The sequence below is a fragment of the Leptosomus discolor genome, chromosome 19 (assembly GCF_034619465.1).
Source record: "Leptosomus discolor isolate bLepDis1 chromosome 19, bLepDis1.hap2, whole genome shotgun sequence".
In the NCBI taxonomy this organism is placed as follows: domain Eukaryota; kingdom Metazoa; phylum Chordata; class Aves; order Leptosomiformes; family Leptosomidae; genus Leptosomus; species Leptosomus discolor.
Genome location: NC_141409.1, coordinates 7963548 through 7981517, shown reverse-complemented (window position 1 = coordinate 7981517; position 17970 = coordinate 7963548). Strand labels below are relative to the sequence as shown.

At 48.1% G+C, this 17970-nt stretch overlaps 1 protein-coding gene across 2 annotated transcripts in view; it reads right to left on the bottom strand.

Moving 5' to 3' along the window:
• Positions 1-3360: 3360 nt before the first annotated feature.
• NUP188 (nucleoporin 188) overlaps positions 3361-17970 on the bottom strand; it is a 29988-nt gene continuing 15378 nt past the window's right edge. For both annotated transcript variants that reach the window (XM_086475925.1, XM_086475923.1), the window contains exons 24-44: positions 17715-17848; positions 17215-17321; positions 16199-16405; positions 15378-15547; positions 14967-15036; positions 14220-14287; positions 13335-13530; positions 12737-12814; positions 12311-12396; positions 11729-11874; positions 10392-10573; positions 9816-10016; positions 9060-9152; positions 8718-8876; positions 7566-7703; positions 7080-7154; positions 6146-6355; positions 5250-5381; positions 5031-5101; positions 4455-4584; positions 3361-4225 (exon numbers count right to left, since the gene is read on the bottom strand). In XM_086475925.1, the coding sequence (XP_086332051.1) occupies positions 4055-4225; positions 4455-4584; positions 5031-5101; positions 5250-5381; positions 6146-6355; positions 7080-7154; positions 7566-7703; positions 8718-8876; positions 9060-9152; positions 9816-10016; positions 10392-10573; positions 11729-11874; positions 12311-12396; positions 12737-12814; positions 13335-13530; positions 14220-14287; positions 14967-15036; positions 15378-15547; positions 16199-16405; positions 17215-17321; positions 17715-17848 (2824 nt within the window). In that variant the 3' untranslated portion in view covers positions 3361-4054. The remainder of the gene's footprint in view (positions 4226-4454; positions 4585-5030; positions 5102-5249; positions 5382-6145; positions 6356-7079; positions 7155-7565; positions 7704-8717; positions 8877-9059; positions 9153-9815; positions 10017-10391; positions 10574-11728; positions 11875-12310; positions 12397-12736; positions 12815-13334; positions 13531-14219; positions 14288-14966; positions 15037-15377; positions 15548-16198; positions 16406-17214; positions 17322-17714; positions 17849-17970) is intronic.

Here is a 17970-nt window from a genome sequence, read left to right as displayed (position 1 = left end):
TGACTTTTTTTTTCTACCCTCCCCTCATCTTGTTTCTCACAGTGGCTTTCCCAGGGCCAGCAAGCTGTCTCCCTTCCCTTGTGTCTGGTGTGGGTTAGTGCCTGTCTGTCCCTCCTGTCCCCTCTCCTCTTCAGCCGTAGAATTGCCTAAGTCAAACCATCAAGCATTCCAGTGGGGGAGTGTCCCACACAAATCCCCTGACACGTCCTAGCTCTTCAGGCGAGGAAGCTAAGAGCCTGTTAAACCCATCCGCCTCGCTCCCCTCTGGGAGAACAGGAACGCGAGGCTCCCCAAGAGCCGTGCTGCCTGATGGCTTCCATCTAGAACTGTCCTCTGAAGCTGGAAGGAAAGTTGTGAAGACCAACCGAACGTAGGGCCTGTATTGTCAAAAACCAAACCTCAGTGCAAGGGACCATGCATCTTGCTTGCGTTTCCTGAGAAACTGCTCTTGGACTGCAAAGAGTTTACAAGCCTTTTTACAAGCTTTGCTCCCTCCCTGTGTTAACTGTCCAGGCTTTTCTTTCAGCGCGTCTGTTCCAGGCATGTTTTAGCCTGACTTTATTTTCACCCTGGATCACCGGTGTAACGAATGCTCCCATCCCAGCAGTGAACAGGCTTGGTGCCTCCCAGTACAGTAAGGGATAGTCCCCCCCTGCCGGTATCACCAACAATTCTTGGCCATACACCCCCTGAACAGGCCAGGCTGCCCTTGGTGTCCGTGTCCGTGGTGGTTTAGCTCAAGGGGAGCGCTCAGGTGCGTCTGCCTTTAACCCTGCACTGACCTGTCCAGTTAGAGCTCCCCTAAAGGACTCTGCTGCTGCTGTGTCACTAGTTTTCCACTCGAGCTGGAGGGAAGAGAAACTCCCCTGCACCAAGCTCTCTGTTCACAACCTTCCCCTCGGTATGTCAGAACTAACTTTGCTTGTTGATTGATCTTTTGCACTTTCCCCACTGATCTTGTGACCACTCTAATGTAACAGGGCACTGAGCACCTGTGTATGTAGGGCTCGTGGTTTTCAGCACTTATTTGCCAATAAACAAACTGCCTGACCTCCTGCCTCGGTGTCGTGGGGGGGGGTTCGGGGCTGCCCTTGCTCTCCAGCCACCCGACTGCAGGGACAAGCGGGGCTGGCAGGGAGGCAGCTCCGGTGGGAGCTGTGCCCTTCTGCTATCCCAGTCTTGGAAGGTGGGTGTAAAAGCAAAACAAAGCTGCTGATCTTTCCTGTCCCGGCTGAAACTCAACATGCCTTAACGTTGTTAGTGTCTTGCAGTTCCTTTCCCAGATGACACATCTCAGTTGTACTATGGATTCAGGAACTCTAAAAAAACCCAACAGCTCCTCCTTAACCTGAAGCAAAAATAGAGCAGCAGGATGACTTTAGCTGCTGAGAGACTAGAAGTGCTATTCTAGATCTAACAGACTTTTGTTGTTGTTATGGAAACTAGATCTGCTGCTAATCTAAACCCCTAAAGCCTCATCCCTAGCACCCAGCTCGGAAAGCACTGGGAAAAGCAGCTGTTGAAATGATCTGTAGTGTAGCAACAGCGCTCCGTGTTTTTTCTAGTTAAACTCAAATGAAAGGGAATGGGGAAATCAAAAATTATGTTGCTGTTAGTTTTACAACGGCCATGATGACCACTACCCCAGTTCTACCCTTTTATAGATCTGCCCCTGCCTCTTTCCCTTCCAGTCTGTACACCCTTCCCTCAGGCCAGCGACAGCCCTGTTCCTGTTGTTCCTCTCCCTGGTGCATTAAAGAGGAAGAACAGCTTCAGCAGAAACAGCAGCAGCTTGATGATGCAGAAAATGGTGTCACTTCCCTCAGAGCAGCCAAAAGGAAGGCTGCTCCTGGCACCGGCGCTCCGTCCCCCCTGCATTAGAAAGGAGCACGTGCAGAACCTCTCGCTACTTCTGCCGGCCTCCCTACAGAAGGATTACACTCTCGTGCTGCTTATTTGCAGATGTCAGGGTGAGCCACCCATGGCTGACGGCTGTTCCGTGCCCCTTTGGGGTAAAGGTACAAGTCAGGGCTGGCGTGCTGCTGTCTGACGTGAAGGTACAGCTCTATAAACCACAGGGGTAACCAACAGCATCCACTACCCTTTGCTGGCTGGCACCAAGGCCTCCTGCCAGCACCCTAAGCTCACTCTAGTGCTTGAGTAAACATCTCAAACAACGTATTGCTTCCCCCTGAATTCTCACCGTATCCCTTCTCGATGAGCGCTCGTGAAGCGATCAGCACACTGCGCGTACCTTCAGAAGCTGCAACGAGGAAAGCCACTGCCAGAGCTATCAACTAACAGCCCCAAGCGCTACTGAACTTGCTCAGAGGTGCTGGTTCTGGCTTTCCTTCCACTCCCCGTAGTCACCTGCCACCAATTTACCGCCTTCTCTGCAGTTCTTCACCGCCAAAGCTCCATGTTCGCGCTCACAGCTCCCCTGTGGCAGCAAGCGTTAACAGTCCCCAGTAACTCCAACAGGGTTAGGACTGTCACACCACCTCCCTCCCTGTCAGAGCGGCTCACCTCAGTTTTTGGAAGGTAATCAAGGCCCTCTCCCTTCTACTTTAAGACCCTTTTGCTCCCACCAGCTAGTTCAAATCCCTCCAAAGCCTCCAGGGCAAGTAAAGCTAGATCAAACACATGTGCTGGAGTATCACCGTCACTTAAGCTTACAAGGGATAAAAAAACCCAACTCAAAGCAAGATAATCTAATAGTCTCGCTCTAGTCTCTTAAAACCATGGAGATGAAAAAGGTTCTGACTGGTAAAGCAATCAAGTGTCTTTTTAGGAAGGAATTACTAGCTCACAGCTACACTGAAATTTGGTTTCTTACCTCAGAAAAGCCTGCCTAGATTTCAGACTTTATTTTAAGCAATAAGCACTGACTTTCTCCCACTGTCTCCATCACACATCGAGCCTTAGAACCTTAAAGAGTTTGTTGATCTACTTGAGAGCGCTACAACAGCACGATGCAGCTTCACTGCAGACAGTGTCTGTCTTCCAGCTTGAACCCATGCCCTCCCCTGCTGCTGCAACCGGCAGAGTAGCAGCTTGGGCCTGGGCACAGAGTCATCCCTGCGCGTGGTCCACACCATCGCGTGCCCAGGAATCGTTCCTGAGGAGTATTTTATAGTGACGCTCGTTTAAAACCTCCTACGAGTTCCCCAAGATGAGAGTAAGAGAAAGGGAGTGGGTGGGGGAAAGCCGAGGGAATCAAGGGTTTCTGGATTGTCACTCCCAAGCCACAACTTGCATCACCGCTGGCTGGGACTTCAGCCCAGCAGCGCTGCTGCACAGACGACGCAGAATTGGTGCCGCAGGCTGCGACGTCCAGCACAAACCCACGAACCCACCTGCTGTCTATAAAGGTTTTAATATCAGTATAAATAGGCCACAGTTACAAAAAACTGCAAGACTGGAGCAATGGAATTTTGACTTAAAAACCTTGAGTGAGGCCTTGCTCTTCAGAAACACGCACAACACACAGACTGCAGGGTGAAGGGAAGGCGTGAGCACACATACACCATCTTGCCTTGAACCATTCAGTACAAAAATAGCAGTAGAAAGATGGTCTCTGAATTGCTGGCTGATCCCTTGGTTGTGCCTTAACTGGACTCTGGCTGCGAGGGAGAGGCAGATTGCACCTTGTGTAACGAGCCGAGTTAGTGCCCAGCGGAAAGTTTGTCTCCTCTCTCCATCCAGCCACAGCTTCCCCAGCTGAGGTACAAGCTATAAAAATAAAGGTTCTGACTGCTCAGCACTCGTACCCAGGCAGGAGGCTCGAGCAGACGGAGCGAGCAGGCTGCGCACGCGGGCTGACCGCCCCGCAGCCGCTCTCGCCTTCCCTGACATTCGCTCTGCTGCTGGGTTGCAAGAGTCCAACAGGATCTCGCTGCTGCTGTTACAGCCCGGGTTGCACCGCCGCCCGCGCCGGGCCTCCCTCCCTTTTCCCAGTCCTTGTTCCCAGCTCTGCCAAAGGTGCTGCCTTCTGCGGTGGACATGAATCGTTCTGGTGCAAGTCCTGGAGAGGGAGGCAGGGGCAGGACAGCGTCTATCTCTGCACGTGCCGGACAAAGGCCTGCACGAGCTGAAACAAAGGCTCCTGCCCCTCGGGCCCCAGCTTGGAGGCGGCCTTCCCTTGGGGAGAGGGGAGAACCCCGCTGGCAGGTGAAGAGGGACCACCGCGGCGGAAGTAACGAGACAGGCTGGAGAGCAGCGTACTCTGAAATCAGAGGCACAGAACAAATTAGCTTCTTCCCAACACCCCCCTCTCCCTCCCCACACAAAGTGCCGGTGGCAGGGGAACAGGCACCAGTACGTGCAGCCCAAGGTGCCCACGGCTGGGGAGTCGGGTGGGGAACGGGCTCTACTGGGCAGCCGAAGACCAACGACCTTCTCCCCCAAGGCACATTTACACTGAACAGCGAGGCAGGGTGGTACCAGCTGCTCACCAGCTCGGAGCTGAGCTCCTGTTTCATCCGCTGCTTATCACGGGGGTGCACAGCCGGGTCTCTCAAGTACCGAACAGCCTGGGAGATGAGCAGGTAGAAACAGTTTTCCATTGTAAACATGAGCAGAGACCTGTGCAAAGCAAACGCACATCAGCAGGAGCCAAAAAGCTCAGCACACTCCAGTTTCAAGGTCAAACACTCTTAGAAAGACTTTGCTCCCAGGGTACGTACGAGGGAACATTGTTCCTGTCCACATTTGCTCAAACAGGGGTACCCAAAAGCTACGGTCCGCAGAGCAGAAACTCCTGTTGGCCATCAGGCAAGTCTGGTTTAAATGTACTGGTAAATAAGCACCGAACAACTCTCTACGCTGCATCTTAGGATGCGATGGCTTCATACACTCTCCCCCCCCAAAAAATCCCTACTTGCTTTGGAGAGCTTCTGATGGGCTGCCTGAACTCCTTGGGTTCAGCGTGAGCAGCTCTGGAGCTACACAAACGCCTGCAAACCTCAGTTCTGATCTGAGGAGCACGAGGTTCTGCTCCTTGGCCATAACTAAATCAGTTAGAAACTTACTTGAGGGTTTTGGTTCCCTCTTGCGTATTCAGCCCTGCAGCCTGAGGGAAAGGTTCTTTCTTCTTATCCAGCTGAGAGGGGAAAAAAAGAAGACAGGCATTAGAGACGAGAGATAGAAAAGAGGAAATACTCCTACTCTCCAAATTATCAGCTGAATGAATGAGTGCTCCGAGATCACCGCAACTGCTGTGCCCTCCCGCCCGGAGAAATGGCTAGTACCTCTCCCAACATGTTAAGGGCCACGTTGACTGTGGCAAGGAGGGTCCCAAAGGAAGGTGCCACATCCGAATCAAAGGCTGGTGTGGTGAAACTCAAAACGAAGAGCACGTTGTACTCAGCAAGGTCCAGTGACTGTGGAAAAACAGAGAGGAGTGAGTGACCCCCGAGGCCATGAGCATGCTCTTGTCACAGCAGCAGGAATGCCTAGTCCCGGAATCACGCTTTTTGCACGGAGAACTAGAAGCACCGAGATCATTTCCCAAATCTCAAGCGTACAGATGGAGCAGCAGAGCGCGTTCTGCACACTACGGCCCAACCCGGCGACGTGGCTCTCCTCACATGAACGAGCCTCCTCCAACTCCCAAGCCGCACAACTGGCCACCAAGCGGCACGCTGAAGTAATGACCGTTTCCAGCTTTCAAACGCCCAGCCCTATGTACCCAGAAGCAGAAGAAAAGGAAGTTAACCATCCAAAAGTCAGCAGCAGGACACTGCCAGAATCAGGGGTTAAACCTTCCTTTTCTGAGCTTGAAGACCCGCCGCTAGGTCACACTGAGACAGGAGGATGACAAGAGGATGTCTCTCCTAAGAGTGGCAGCCTGAGGATACAAACCTAGCTGGGTTACTAGCCCGCTCCAGGAAGGTGGCACGTACACAGCACTGTGCAGCTCACACAAAGGCTCAGCCCAGCCTTCCTGTCGCGCTGCTCAGTGCCCCATTCCCAAGGGGAATTCCGTGTGGCCTGCCTTCCTGCTGTGCGCAGCACAACAGCAGACGTACGATGGGGTCACTGTCTCAAGCAGGACAGACTGTGCCTCACTACAGAGACCCAGAACATCACTTGAAACGCTGGAAACCCCCCCCTTCAGGGAGCAGCATCTCTCCTCTCTCTCTACCTGATCAAGGAGGATCTGGCAGACATCCGGGGTGAAATGGCGCAGGGCAGCCAGAGATTTGCTGAGGATTTTCAGGAGGCTGTACTGCACTGTAAGCAGGGCTTTCTGCTCTGCTGCCTCTGACTCAGGACTGGGATGCTTGGAGGAGGCTTGGGGATTGCGCTGCACTCGTGGAGTCACGCTTGACGGAAGGGAATCACCGTTTTTTGTCTGTGGTGGAAGAAAAAAGAAAGTCTTGAATACAGATACAATTATTTTGCGCTAAGATGAATGCTTTGAGGAAAAAAAAATGCTATGAACAAAAGGAACGAAGAAATAAGGCACCCAAAGTCTGTCACCTGCTAGAAGCACAAGAATCTACGCTTAGTGTGCATCAGGGGAGGCACTGCATTGCAGGGAGGCAGCTGCAGAGGCTATTTAGATTCCACATTCTGGAAAAAGAATCTCTAATCCACACACCAAGCCTCGGCCATGCTGAAGTAAGACACCAGTAGCAATGCAGCGTCTCCGCCTCACGAATCTAAAGGGTTCCCCAAGAACAAGAGCGCTCTCTCTTGAATTAAATCAGATCAAGGACACCAGGTCAGCAGTGGCTTAATTAATGGCACTACAGAGGACTACAGCAATGCAGCCTTCTTGCTGCAGCGCAGGCAGCTATAAAATGGCAACAGCACTACTCAGGCTGCTGTTTCTCTAGGACTGGCTTTACACAGTCCAGAGCTTTTAGAGTCCCAACTACTCTTTGCAAGTTTTTTTCTTCTATGGAGAAATGCAAATCCTAACCATTGATGACTGTCACTCATCACCGCTAGAATTACCGACAATCAGTTCAATACCCAACAGCCTGGATATTGAATAACATTTGCCTTTTAACAGGAAGCGTGGGCACACAACACTCCTAACTTACAGTTTGGTTTCGGGTCCCCATCCTCACCTGCAGGTAGTGCTGGAGCATTTTGCGGCTGTGCAGGAGGGAGGTGCAGGCCTGACACAGGTAACACAGATTCACCTGAAATAAATAAGGTGAGGGAGAAATCTCTTAGAAGCTCAAACCCCATCTATTCACCACCATTGGTGGAAGCTAGAAAATCCAGTTAAACAGAATACTGTGATCAGAAAGGATCAAAGCAGTCTCTTGATTTCCCAATATGTTCTCAGAGTCACCTGGCACTGAGAACTGAGAGCAAGACGGTGAATTCCCCAAGTTATTTTTCCAAACTACCATGTCTGTCCCCAACAGCTATCTGTCCTCACTCAATTCAGACACGGTACTGTCAGAACAGACATTTAACTGACCTCAGCAATAGTTCCTATTAAAGAGCAGCAATAAAAAGGTGATACAGGGCCATTTTCTCTTAACACATGCAAATCCCTGCCCTCCAAGGCCACGTATCATCCACAGCAGTATCCTGATTCCTACCTGCATGTCCCTCATAAGCTGTGGCAGGTGGAAGTGCCACTCCTTTGTGAAATTTGAGAGCTGAAGAATGAAGCCAACAGTGTGATCGGCCTCTTCCAGACAGGCCAAGCTCTGCACTGTCCGTACTGCATTCAGGCACTGGAAAGGAGAGAGAAGTACCTCAGGGCCATTACAGTTACATCACAAAAAGCCCACTCCCTTCTCCAGAAGAAAACGCTGCAGAGGCAGAGGGTCTGCCCTTAGGGACAGCAAATGCATTCGTGAACGCAGCCGCGCAGCACGCGGTCGGACTCGGAGCGCTTTGTGGAGGACAGGGCGTTTCACGAGCTGTGCTGCCGTAGGAGAAGACAGAGATTTGCCTTATAAACGGGTCACTCGGCACCTACCTACAACCAGGACCCTTCAGCCCGTCTGCACTGACACAACCCAGCCAGCAGAGCTGTTTCGGTGTTGCAGGACACGACCGCTGGCCGACCCGCACGGTGACTGAACCCTGACCGCAGCGTTTTCATTACTAGAGCAAGGCACCTTGAAGCCACCTCCAGGAACAGCTCATACTTGGGGGTTTTGCAGAGCTGACAGCCACAAAGCGAGTTCCCATCAAACTCTCCCTTCTGCTCCTGTGCTGAGCAGGCACATTAAACACCTGTAGCCAAGTTGTAACGCCAGGAGCAAACGGGATGAACAGATGGTGACTGCCCAGCCCCAACGAGTACCCTAACCACCACCCCTGCCTGACCACCCTACCCTCTGTCCTCCTTCTCCCACTACTGAATTGTTTCTACAATGCACAAGTACATTCCTTTGTGAAGCAACTTACAGCAAAACCAAAAACCAAGAAAGAAACAGAAAGAAAAAAAAAAACAACCCACAAACACAAAAAACCAACCCACCCAAACAGAATAAAAGAACTTTACAGCCACAGCCTGTACAAATCCAAATTCTACCTGCATCGACCTGTTTCCCTAAAAATATTCTTAAACTATATTTTGAAGCACTAGCTGAAAGGACAAAACCATCCTTCTATTGACAGCACAGGTCTGTTCTGAAGCAGGAGCCTCTTTGGAATGCTTCTGCACCTCCTAAGGTCTTTCCACTGCTACTGCCACACCGAAGCCAAGTGAAGCATCACAGAGGAAGCATGTGACATACCTGAAGGATCCTCTCTTGATGGACACCTACAAAGTCCAGTGCTTCCGTCAGGAAGTTGTACCTCAGGGTTTTAAGAAGGCGCTCCATCAGGGACATGGAGAGACGATAGACCCCAGGCCAAGAGGGGGCATCCAGAGACTTCCGAGATGAAGCAGATGTCTGAACAAACCAGATACAAAACCGAATGACCCGTTTACACTGCTGCCCCGGGTGGCACATGCCACAAACCCTCTGCACCATTTTGGAAGTCTCCAAGCTTGAGGGGCGGCTGCTGTCCTTCCCAGGGACAGGGAAATACCCTGCAAGGCAGGGAATTCCCACCCAAAAGGAAGCAGCACCCACCTGAATGGCTCCATTGCTGCTGAGCTGGTACACGCTCAAGAGGGGCAGGCAGACACTCTGCGTGACGCCAGCTCCAGCCACTGCCTCTGCTCCCTACAAGTCACAGAACAAACGACTGTTAAAACCTGCATGTCCGTCTCCTGTCTGAGATAAAGAGAATTATTTTGCATTAGATATTTCTGTCCTTTGCACTGTCACCACCCTTTCAGAGAACTTTCATCTACATACACTTCCTGTATGTGGTTAAAAATTCAGTATCCAGAAAAGCAACACTGTTCTTCCAGTAAAACCTACCCTGCATAGCACTAGGTACCGTCCTATGAATTCCATTTCAATATCACCTGGTTTGGTACAAACATAATCTTTGAAAAGGGATGGCTCTGGAACGACCTCGCTTTCACCTAAAGCCCCACACAAAGGTGAATTTGTAACAGATAAATAACACTTTAGTGCAACTAATGGAACCTGCGTTCTCAACCCTTCATGCTCTTTTAACTAGGGGGGGATAATTCAGTGAAAGTGCCCAAGTTACAGGTCTGCCCTGGCTGGCTCAGCTCTTCCATCCGAGACGCCCCATGACCAAGAACAACAAGGCAAATTAAACAGGCACACACACGGGACCAGCTGCTGGTCAGCCTCTAAAAAACCCCTTCACCTACAGACCATGGCTCAGCTGCACCGCAGACAGAACGAGGAGATACACGGTTCCGGTTACAAATGTACAGCTTTATGCTCTCGTTTCTCTGCATCTCTCACCTGTTGAGTCCTTGCTAAGGTCAGCAGTAAATGTAACGAGGCCTCCGTGAAGTGAAGGTTTTGTTTCACTCTCAGGCTGATCTCCAATGCCGCAAAGATAGTGGGGAGCACAGGGACTTTCCTAGTGATCTGCAGCCAGTAGTCTCCATCTTCATCAACTTCACAGAGCTCTTTAGCCAGATGCAGGCCCAGAACACACACCTGCAGTGACAAGGAAAGGAGAACAAGGTATAGGCTTGACACGGGTACCAAGAAAAACCTTGAAAGCATTTACCAACACAACCTAAAGTTCAGTCATTGCCAGAATCATAAATTAAGGCACCTGGGACCCCTCACAGTACACTCTGCACACTTCCTGGCCCTATTCGCAATCGTGACAACGATCTGAAAGAGAGGCAGCAACAGCCAATTTCAGACTGAAGTGTGCCCAAAAGTCATGGAGTAACTGTGAAACAGAAGCTGCCAAAACTTCCCTTGAAGGCAGCAGGCTGCACGGGAAAGTTGTTCCAACCATACATGGAACTTCTGTCTAGAGAGAAGAAACATGGCTGCAAAGCAGATGAACAGGTCCTTTACCCCATCTCGCTGGTCCTTGTGTTTAACTCGGGAGACATCATCTGTTTCCATGCTGTCCTTGTCATCTGCAGCATCTCCCAAGGTCAGGCTGTGTCGAGTCTGATCAAAGAGTGCAATGACCTCATCCTGGAGTGTTTCACACACACTCAGCACCAGCTGGGAGTACTGCGGGATCTCACTCACTGGGACACACACAGAACAGGCAACAATTAACACACGATCCTTGCACTTAGGCTTCCAGCTTAACTGACAACATCACTGGGCCACATTTCTTGGAGTTAGTATTTATTCTGTTTTCATTTCAAAACCTACAAAACAGAATGTGAGGAACCGTGACTAAGTTAGATGATTAAGTCTAGGAGGATATAACAAGGGATTAGATGGTCATCTTGATGAAAAAAACCATGTAGTTTTACCACAAAGTCATATAAACTCATGACATCTCAAAGCACAAATCAAGCACTATTATGGACAGATTATTCCACAACTGCTCACTACAGCAGTTCCCATCCATTTCCCCAGACTGCTGGTCCCGGCCCGTGCAGATTGGGTGCAGTCTATGTTCTGTGAGTCCATATAAATACCAAATTCTCATCAAAAGCGTTATAATAAATTGCACCACCTTTCACCAGCATGACTGGAAACTCAAATTCAACTGCAAAGAATAACATTTAAGAACAGCCCAACCCTCCACTTTCGATTTATTTTCAAAAACGTATGGGCTGGCAGAGCCCAAGCAGCAGGACAAGGAACACACAGACAGTTAAGCTGATACACTTCTCAACACCACACTGTGCTGTACAGAGAAACACTGCCCAGATTCCACTGAGGGTTTTCACGTGCCACTGCAAGGTAAGGTGCCCCACAAGTGACAGGAGTAACGACCAGTAACAAACCATGTTTCTCTGGTTTGTAACAAAATGTACCCTCACAAGACTTTCTGGTGTTTGGGTCTTTTACTGCCTCTCACTAGAAACCGAGGTCAGAATCTAAGCTCCACAGTCACTCCGCGAGCTGCCGTTACTAGGGTGTCCCACGCCTGCTGAGCTATTTTCAAAGACACGTGGGAACCCTATCCTGCCTCTATCAACCTGATTGAACACTGAGGTTATTGCTGGGGAAAGACAAAAGGAAGGAAGACATACTGTGAGTGACAAACCTTGTCTCTTTCCAAAACTAGCTAAAACACCTAAGAAAAAAGTACAGAACTCCCACGGGTTGGTGACTCTGTTCAGCATCCTGTGCTACGACGTTTTTATCTTGGAAACGCTACAGCATTAGGGCGTAACTCAGCTGTGGCAGCCCTGCTCTTGACACTTGTGCATACACCACCTTACCTTTCATCTCCTTCATTTGCAGAACAGTGATAAGAGCTGAGAACACTTTGGCTTTGGTTTTCTCCATCATCTGCTGATCTGCCTGTAGTACTCCCTCCAGAATCTGCGTCAAGGAGTTTATGATTTTATCCACAGAACCCAACTCGCTGACAACAAAAAGGGAGAGCTCTTCAGATTAGACAGGATCCCACAGTAAATATACTGGCTTGACTGAGCTGTGCGGATCGTAAGTCATATGATCCACACAAATCAAAGCAGTTCTTCCCAGTAAAGTTTAAGTCACCACCTGGATCTCACTGAAGACATTCCACAGAACAGTCAGAATGCAGGACTGACTATCACAAAAGCTTTTTTGATACATTTTTCACCAGCAAGCAGGAAGCCAAACCATAAATGTATTGCTACAAGAGATTTCAGCAACAACCCACAGACATTTGCCACCCCAAAAGAGAATTCTATGATAAGGCTCCAGTTTCCTCCCCAAATCACAAAGCAAATCTCACCAGAACAAAACATTTAAACATAATCTCCCAAGTTTGTACATTTAGCAGTGACTAATAATTATCCAAACAAAATACCTACCTCTTCCACTGTTTGAGCAGGATCAGCAGAAGGGTACATAGCATAGACCCCAGCTGCAGGCAGGATACGGACATGGGAACTAGGAGCTAAGAAGAAATACTGCAAGAGTTACAGGCGCAACAGTCACATGTAAGAACATTTAAGAAATCCTCAGCCCAAGCACTGCCAGCAAATGAGCAGGTTTGTTCTTCAGCAGCTAGCAGCATCGAGGGAACCAGTCAGGACCCGCTGCAGGGTCACTCAGTGGTAACAGGAATGAGACACAGAAAATTTGTAAGAAGCTCATCAATTTGGGGAGAGAGATCTTGTTTCAGCCCAATTTCACAGGATCTAAAACCCCTGCCATGGCAAGCAGCTGCAGAAACTCCTCACAGCACAAAGAGAAGCAATTGGGAAATTAAAGAACGGAGAGGAAGGACGACCTACCAAAACCTTGGTCCCATTTAGCACATCCAGAAACAACTGTTGATGAACTGCAGAATCAGTCAGGTGCATTATATCCGCCTAAGATCCATAAAGACAGAGATCAACCCAGCACAACAAAAGAGGCACCTTCCTAGCAGCCTAACATCAGTACTCTTTTCACTTGTTACTTTAAGAATTCATCAGGTTTTACAGCTGCTGAACGATGCAGTTTTACAGAAATCACTGAAGTATTAAGTGAACAGCTGACAAGAAGTCGGCAATGACTAATTTCCCTAATGGCATATCCCGGCCTCACTTGACTCAGCAAAATCTCTTCCAAGATTACACAATTACTTAGAATTGCTATAAACATTATTTACTACCTCTCCCTCCTCTGCTCAGACAGACAATACACCCGTTTCGATCAAACAGCAAAACACCACCTACTCTAACCTCTCGTACCACGCTCGTGCCAGCTTGCGTGGTAAGTATACGTACAACAAAATGGAAAGAAAACCAGTGAATTCTTCATTATGGCTTAGCTGGCCCTAAGAAGTTGACATTGTATTATTCAAAATGTAATTTCAGATTACCATGAAAGAAAAGAGGTGGCTCTTACATGGCTAGTAGAGATTATCAGCAGCATCCGCCAGGCTGAGACGAGCATCTGATACTCCGTCATGGAGGCACAGCTGCTGCCCTCGGTCTCTGCCACATGATAAGCCAGTGACTTCACATACTCTGACCAGTAGGCAAAGCGCTTTTTGGTGGAGAAATTCTTCAGCGTGTCTTTCAGGGACTGATCCAGTGAGCCCCTGACCAAACCAAGAGGAGAAGTTATCTTCATTTATTCTTTCATCAGAAAATCTACTTCTTCTGAGATTCAGGCAGGAAAGTGAAGGACACAGCTTGCAAGTGAAGGTTATTCCACACATTAGACCTGTGCAGGGAATCCCACTTTTTGCATCAAATGTGAAGGAAAAACATGATCCCTGAAGAAAATCTACCTTTTTTTTTTTTTTTTTTTTTAAAGCAGAGATTTTAGTTAATCCTGACTTTTCAACATATTAAAGGGCAGTTATGTTCAGGAAAACAAAGTAAGCGAGAGAAAACTACTACAATACTATTCAGCAATCACTACAGTAGGTGTACTTAGCTTAGTTTACAATTAGTTTTAATTTAAAAAAATGTATTTTTCTTGTATCGTGCAAAGAGAATATACTGTATAAATCCTGTATATTCTCATTCCAGGATACAAGAAAAATACTGATTTTCTCACCTACAGGCTACAGAACGACTGTGACATCTCCTTCCGCAATTGGCGATTGCAAGAATCTCAAATGCTCGTTTGTATTTTGTTTATAAATCACTGTTCCTCCCACATTTTCAGAGCATTACATGGACTTGGTCCCTCAAAGCCTGCATAGCCTAGCGAGATTTAACACACACAGAGTTTAGTTAATTAAAAAGTACAGGAATGAAGGACAGACTACCAAAGACTCACTTCACAACATAGTAGATCTCCAAACAGATGATTTTCATGATTAAGGCACAGGTATCCAAGACACTGAGCTATAAAGACAGAAAAGAAAAAAAAAGAAAAAGAAAAAAAAAAGGCAAAATCTGAGCACCAAGCTGTGCAGGGTGAGCGGCATCCTGATTCATCCCTACCCACCACTCGCAGTGACCGACACTCCAGCTTTGCAGGAGACTTGTTTCTCCCACCGTAGCAATAGTTACGTCACTGACCAGGGCCTGGTGACATAAGGAGCGAAAGCTGCGTTCAGAGCGGCACCCTGAGGGAGCGCACGGGACTGTCATAATGAAGGGGAAACTCCCACAGAAAGGAAGAACAAGAACTTAATTGCTTCCTCTGCGATACCAGTCAGCCTGAGCTATGCCTAAGAAGAAAAAAAGAGGAGAGTTTCTTTTGCCAAACAGCACAGGACCCGTGGTACGGATACGCCACAGACAGCTTACCTCCCAAAGAGTGGAGTGTCACCACAGATGTGAGGCAACATCTGTTCGTGTTTCATGTGTGAATAAAGAGCAGAGAATGTCAAAAGACATGTTCATGGCTGTACAGTCTCTGCAAAGCCAGAAAGCATTCACCTCATCTCCTGCCTGCGTTTAACCACTTGATCACACCTCCTTTCAGAACACGGCAAGCAGAGGGAAGAGCCACCTACAGCACCTGGAAACCTCTTCTGAGAGGTACGTAACTACCTTCCTTTTGTTTGATGGAACTCACCTCTGATGATTCTGAAGGCGGAGGAAGAGTCCCAAAGAGCGGATTGGTTAAATTTTCCCAAAACTTTGGCCTAAAAGACATACACAGAAGTAACACCAGTTATCTCCCCCCTGCCACATGCCTAACAGCATTTTAACTGTTCCAAACTTCACAGAAAATATGCTTTGGTAAATATAAAATTATACAGCTTTGTATAAAAGAAAGGGAACAAAATACATTTGCTTCTGAACAAGCACATATGGGCTTCCCATCCTTTGCTGAGAGACGACATTCAAAGCCCACACACCGCGTACCCTTAGCAGGGCACACAAACACTACGATGCAAATGTCCCTGAAAAGGCTGATGAACAAAAGAAAAAGCATTTTGGAAAAAAAAGAAAGAAAACGCGTTGTAGACAAACCACAACTCACTTTGTCCTCAGCACTAGCATGGCGCTGTCTCGACGGTCCTGCCACAGAGCGTGCAGGAAGGCAATGGCAGCACGATGCAAGAGGGGAGGGCACCAGTACCTCTCCTGTTGTTTGGAGTCTATCAGCTCTAAGACTACTTGGAGGCAACTCCACTCCCCTAAGCTGAATTCCTAAAGCAAAAGGAAACGGCAGAGGTTACGTCGCCACAGAACCACTACGTAGGCACCTGCTAAAGCAGAACGTCCTTGATCCCACTTGAACAATACACAGAGAAATAAATCTGGAGTTCATGATGCCGTCGTGTATTTTGTGTACAACTACAAGGAATGTAGTCACCACACAGGAGAGAAAAAAATATTTTTAGGGGAATAAAAAAAATGAGCTAAGTAAGACTTTGTATGACCAAGGGCCTTCAAAGGTCCCAACCCAAGAAGACCTTGAGCGGCAAGTCACCAGAGAGGACACTCCAGAAAGCTGACATTGTCCATTGTAGCTCAGCCTTCAGCTTTCTCACTGACTGGCCACTGTCAGAGGCGAGAGACTGGGCCACAGGGATCTTTGCTCTGAGCCAGCAGACGTTCTTAGGTTAACTCAGAATCCGCCTTGAAATATTGGGGAAAGTTTCTCTTTGGCTAGAGGGAAAAGTGAAACTGGGATAGCAGCACACCCATTAACCCCCAGCACGAGCTGCATTTATCTTTACATGAAGCCCATCAGGTTACGGTAAGAACTATCAGATTTGAGAGACTCGTGCCGTGAGACCGCTATGGGTGCTGCACGAAAAGACCAGTGAGTCCTTGGGTGAGCGGCTGCTGTTCTACCTTTGACCCATCGCTGCCATCTTTCACTTCCAAGTTCAGGAACAGCTCAATGAGCCCAGGCTGTGTCTCCACTGCCACTGTGAGGAACTCCAGTATCATGACCTTAATACGCATGTCCTCAATCTTGCTCTGCAGGCGGGTGAGGAAGGCATCACGGATGGCAGCAGCATCACTACCAAGGCAGGCATAAACAGACATGGGAGCAACCTGCAAAAGGAAAGAAAGCTCAGAAGCAAAAATAACCAAACTCTACAGAAAGCTTCTTGTCTATATAAAAGGTGATTTGCATTTCCAAGTGAAACTCCAAAATATTCGATGCTGAATCTATGAGCAAATGTGAGGGAACTCAAAAGTTGTGGTCATTAAGTGGGAAGAAACCTGCCAAGTGATCCAAATTTTCCTCTTTGCCAACTCTATCCCTCACCTATTTCTTAAGGGTTGTGACAAAACTGGAAAAGACAGAGAGAAAAACGGTTTTGGAATAACGTTTCTCAAAACAAACAAACCCAGAGCTGGATCGATATGCTTTACTAAAACTGCAAATACATTCTCAGAAGTTTAGTAGCCAAAAAGAGTAAGTCTAAAAGGCAAAGATGAAAGCTCCTGATAAAAACTTAAATAGGATCCTCTTCTCAGTATGATGTTAAATTTCCAGTTTAGAGGGTGCAGGAATTGTGTTTAGGACTGTGATTTTAGAGAGTTGCTCAAAAAAGTGGAAAGAAATCAACTGGATGTGCAAATAATTTGCAGAAAACACCCCACTCGCGTGAAGCCTCTCAGTGAGATGCCAAGTGACTTCTGAGACAGGAGATTATGTTAAAAAACTAAAGGGTCCTTTACGTGATTCTCAATGGGCTCTGCCTTACAGTTTTCAGGCCACACTGCCTGCCCCTGACTTGCATTAAGCTCCCTGATACAAACAAAAAAGCCTGAAGAAATTATCTTGAAAGAATTTCAGTGGTGGAATGGGTGACAAGGGGAGAAGCACAGGAGCACTTTTGTGAGTCTCCTCTTACCGTGGCCAGTCGTTTGAGCAATTGGATGGCCAGGCGGGGAAGCGCAGGGTCATGCTTGTGGTAGATGTATTTGGCCAAAACCGCAATAAGATTGTTTCCATGAGCACCTGGGGAAAAAAAAAAACCAATTAAAATCAAAAGAAGAAACTCCAACAAGATGTAACTGTTTATCAAACCATGATTTCCATAGCAGGAAGTGAGAACTAGGCCATTCTTCCAGAAGACCAGAGGTACCAACGGCAGCTGATTTACTACACTCCGTAATTACACCCATCTCATACAAAGCAGCAAACGAGCCGCGTTTGCTTGATACTTCAGAAGCTGTCCCAGAGGAGACGAATGCCTTAGTGGAGGGAGAACAGGCCTTCTGCCATCACTAGAAACCACTTTTTGGAACCTTAATATCTTAACTACTGTTTGTAACGAGATGCACACTGACTATTTGCAAACAACACAGAAAACCACAGCTGCCCAGGCTGCCCCCACGGAGAAATACATACCATGCTGAGTAAGTGCCTGTTCCAACGGAGATACCACGCTAGAGGGGGGTTTCAACCGGATGACGTTATTGGTAACCGAGAACGCCAGCTTAACTGTTTGGATCAGCAGTTGACCTTGGCCTTGTGACTCATCACTGTGTTTCCAAAAAGAAACCAAAGTCAGTAACTGTATTGACACCCAACATTCCTGATTTGCACAACATTCAAAGAGGAAACTCAATACTCCGACCATCGGGGGTTGTAAGACACATAAGAC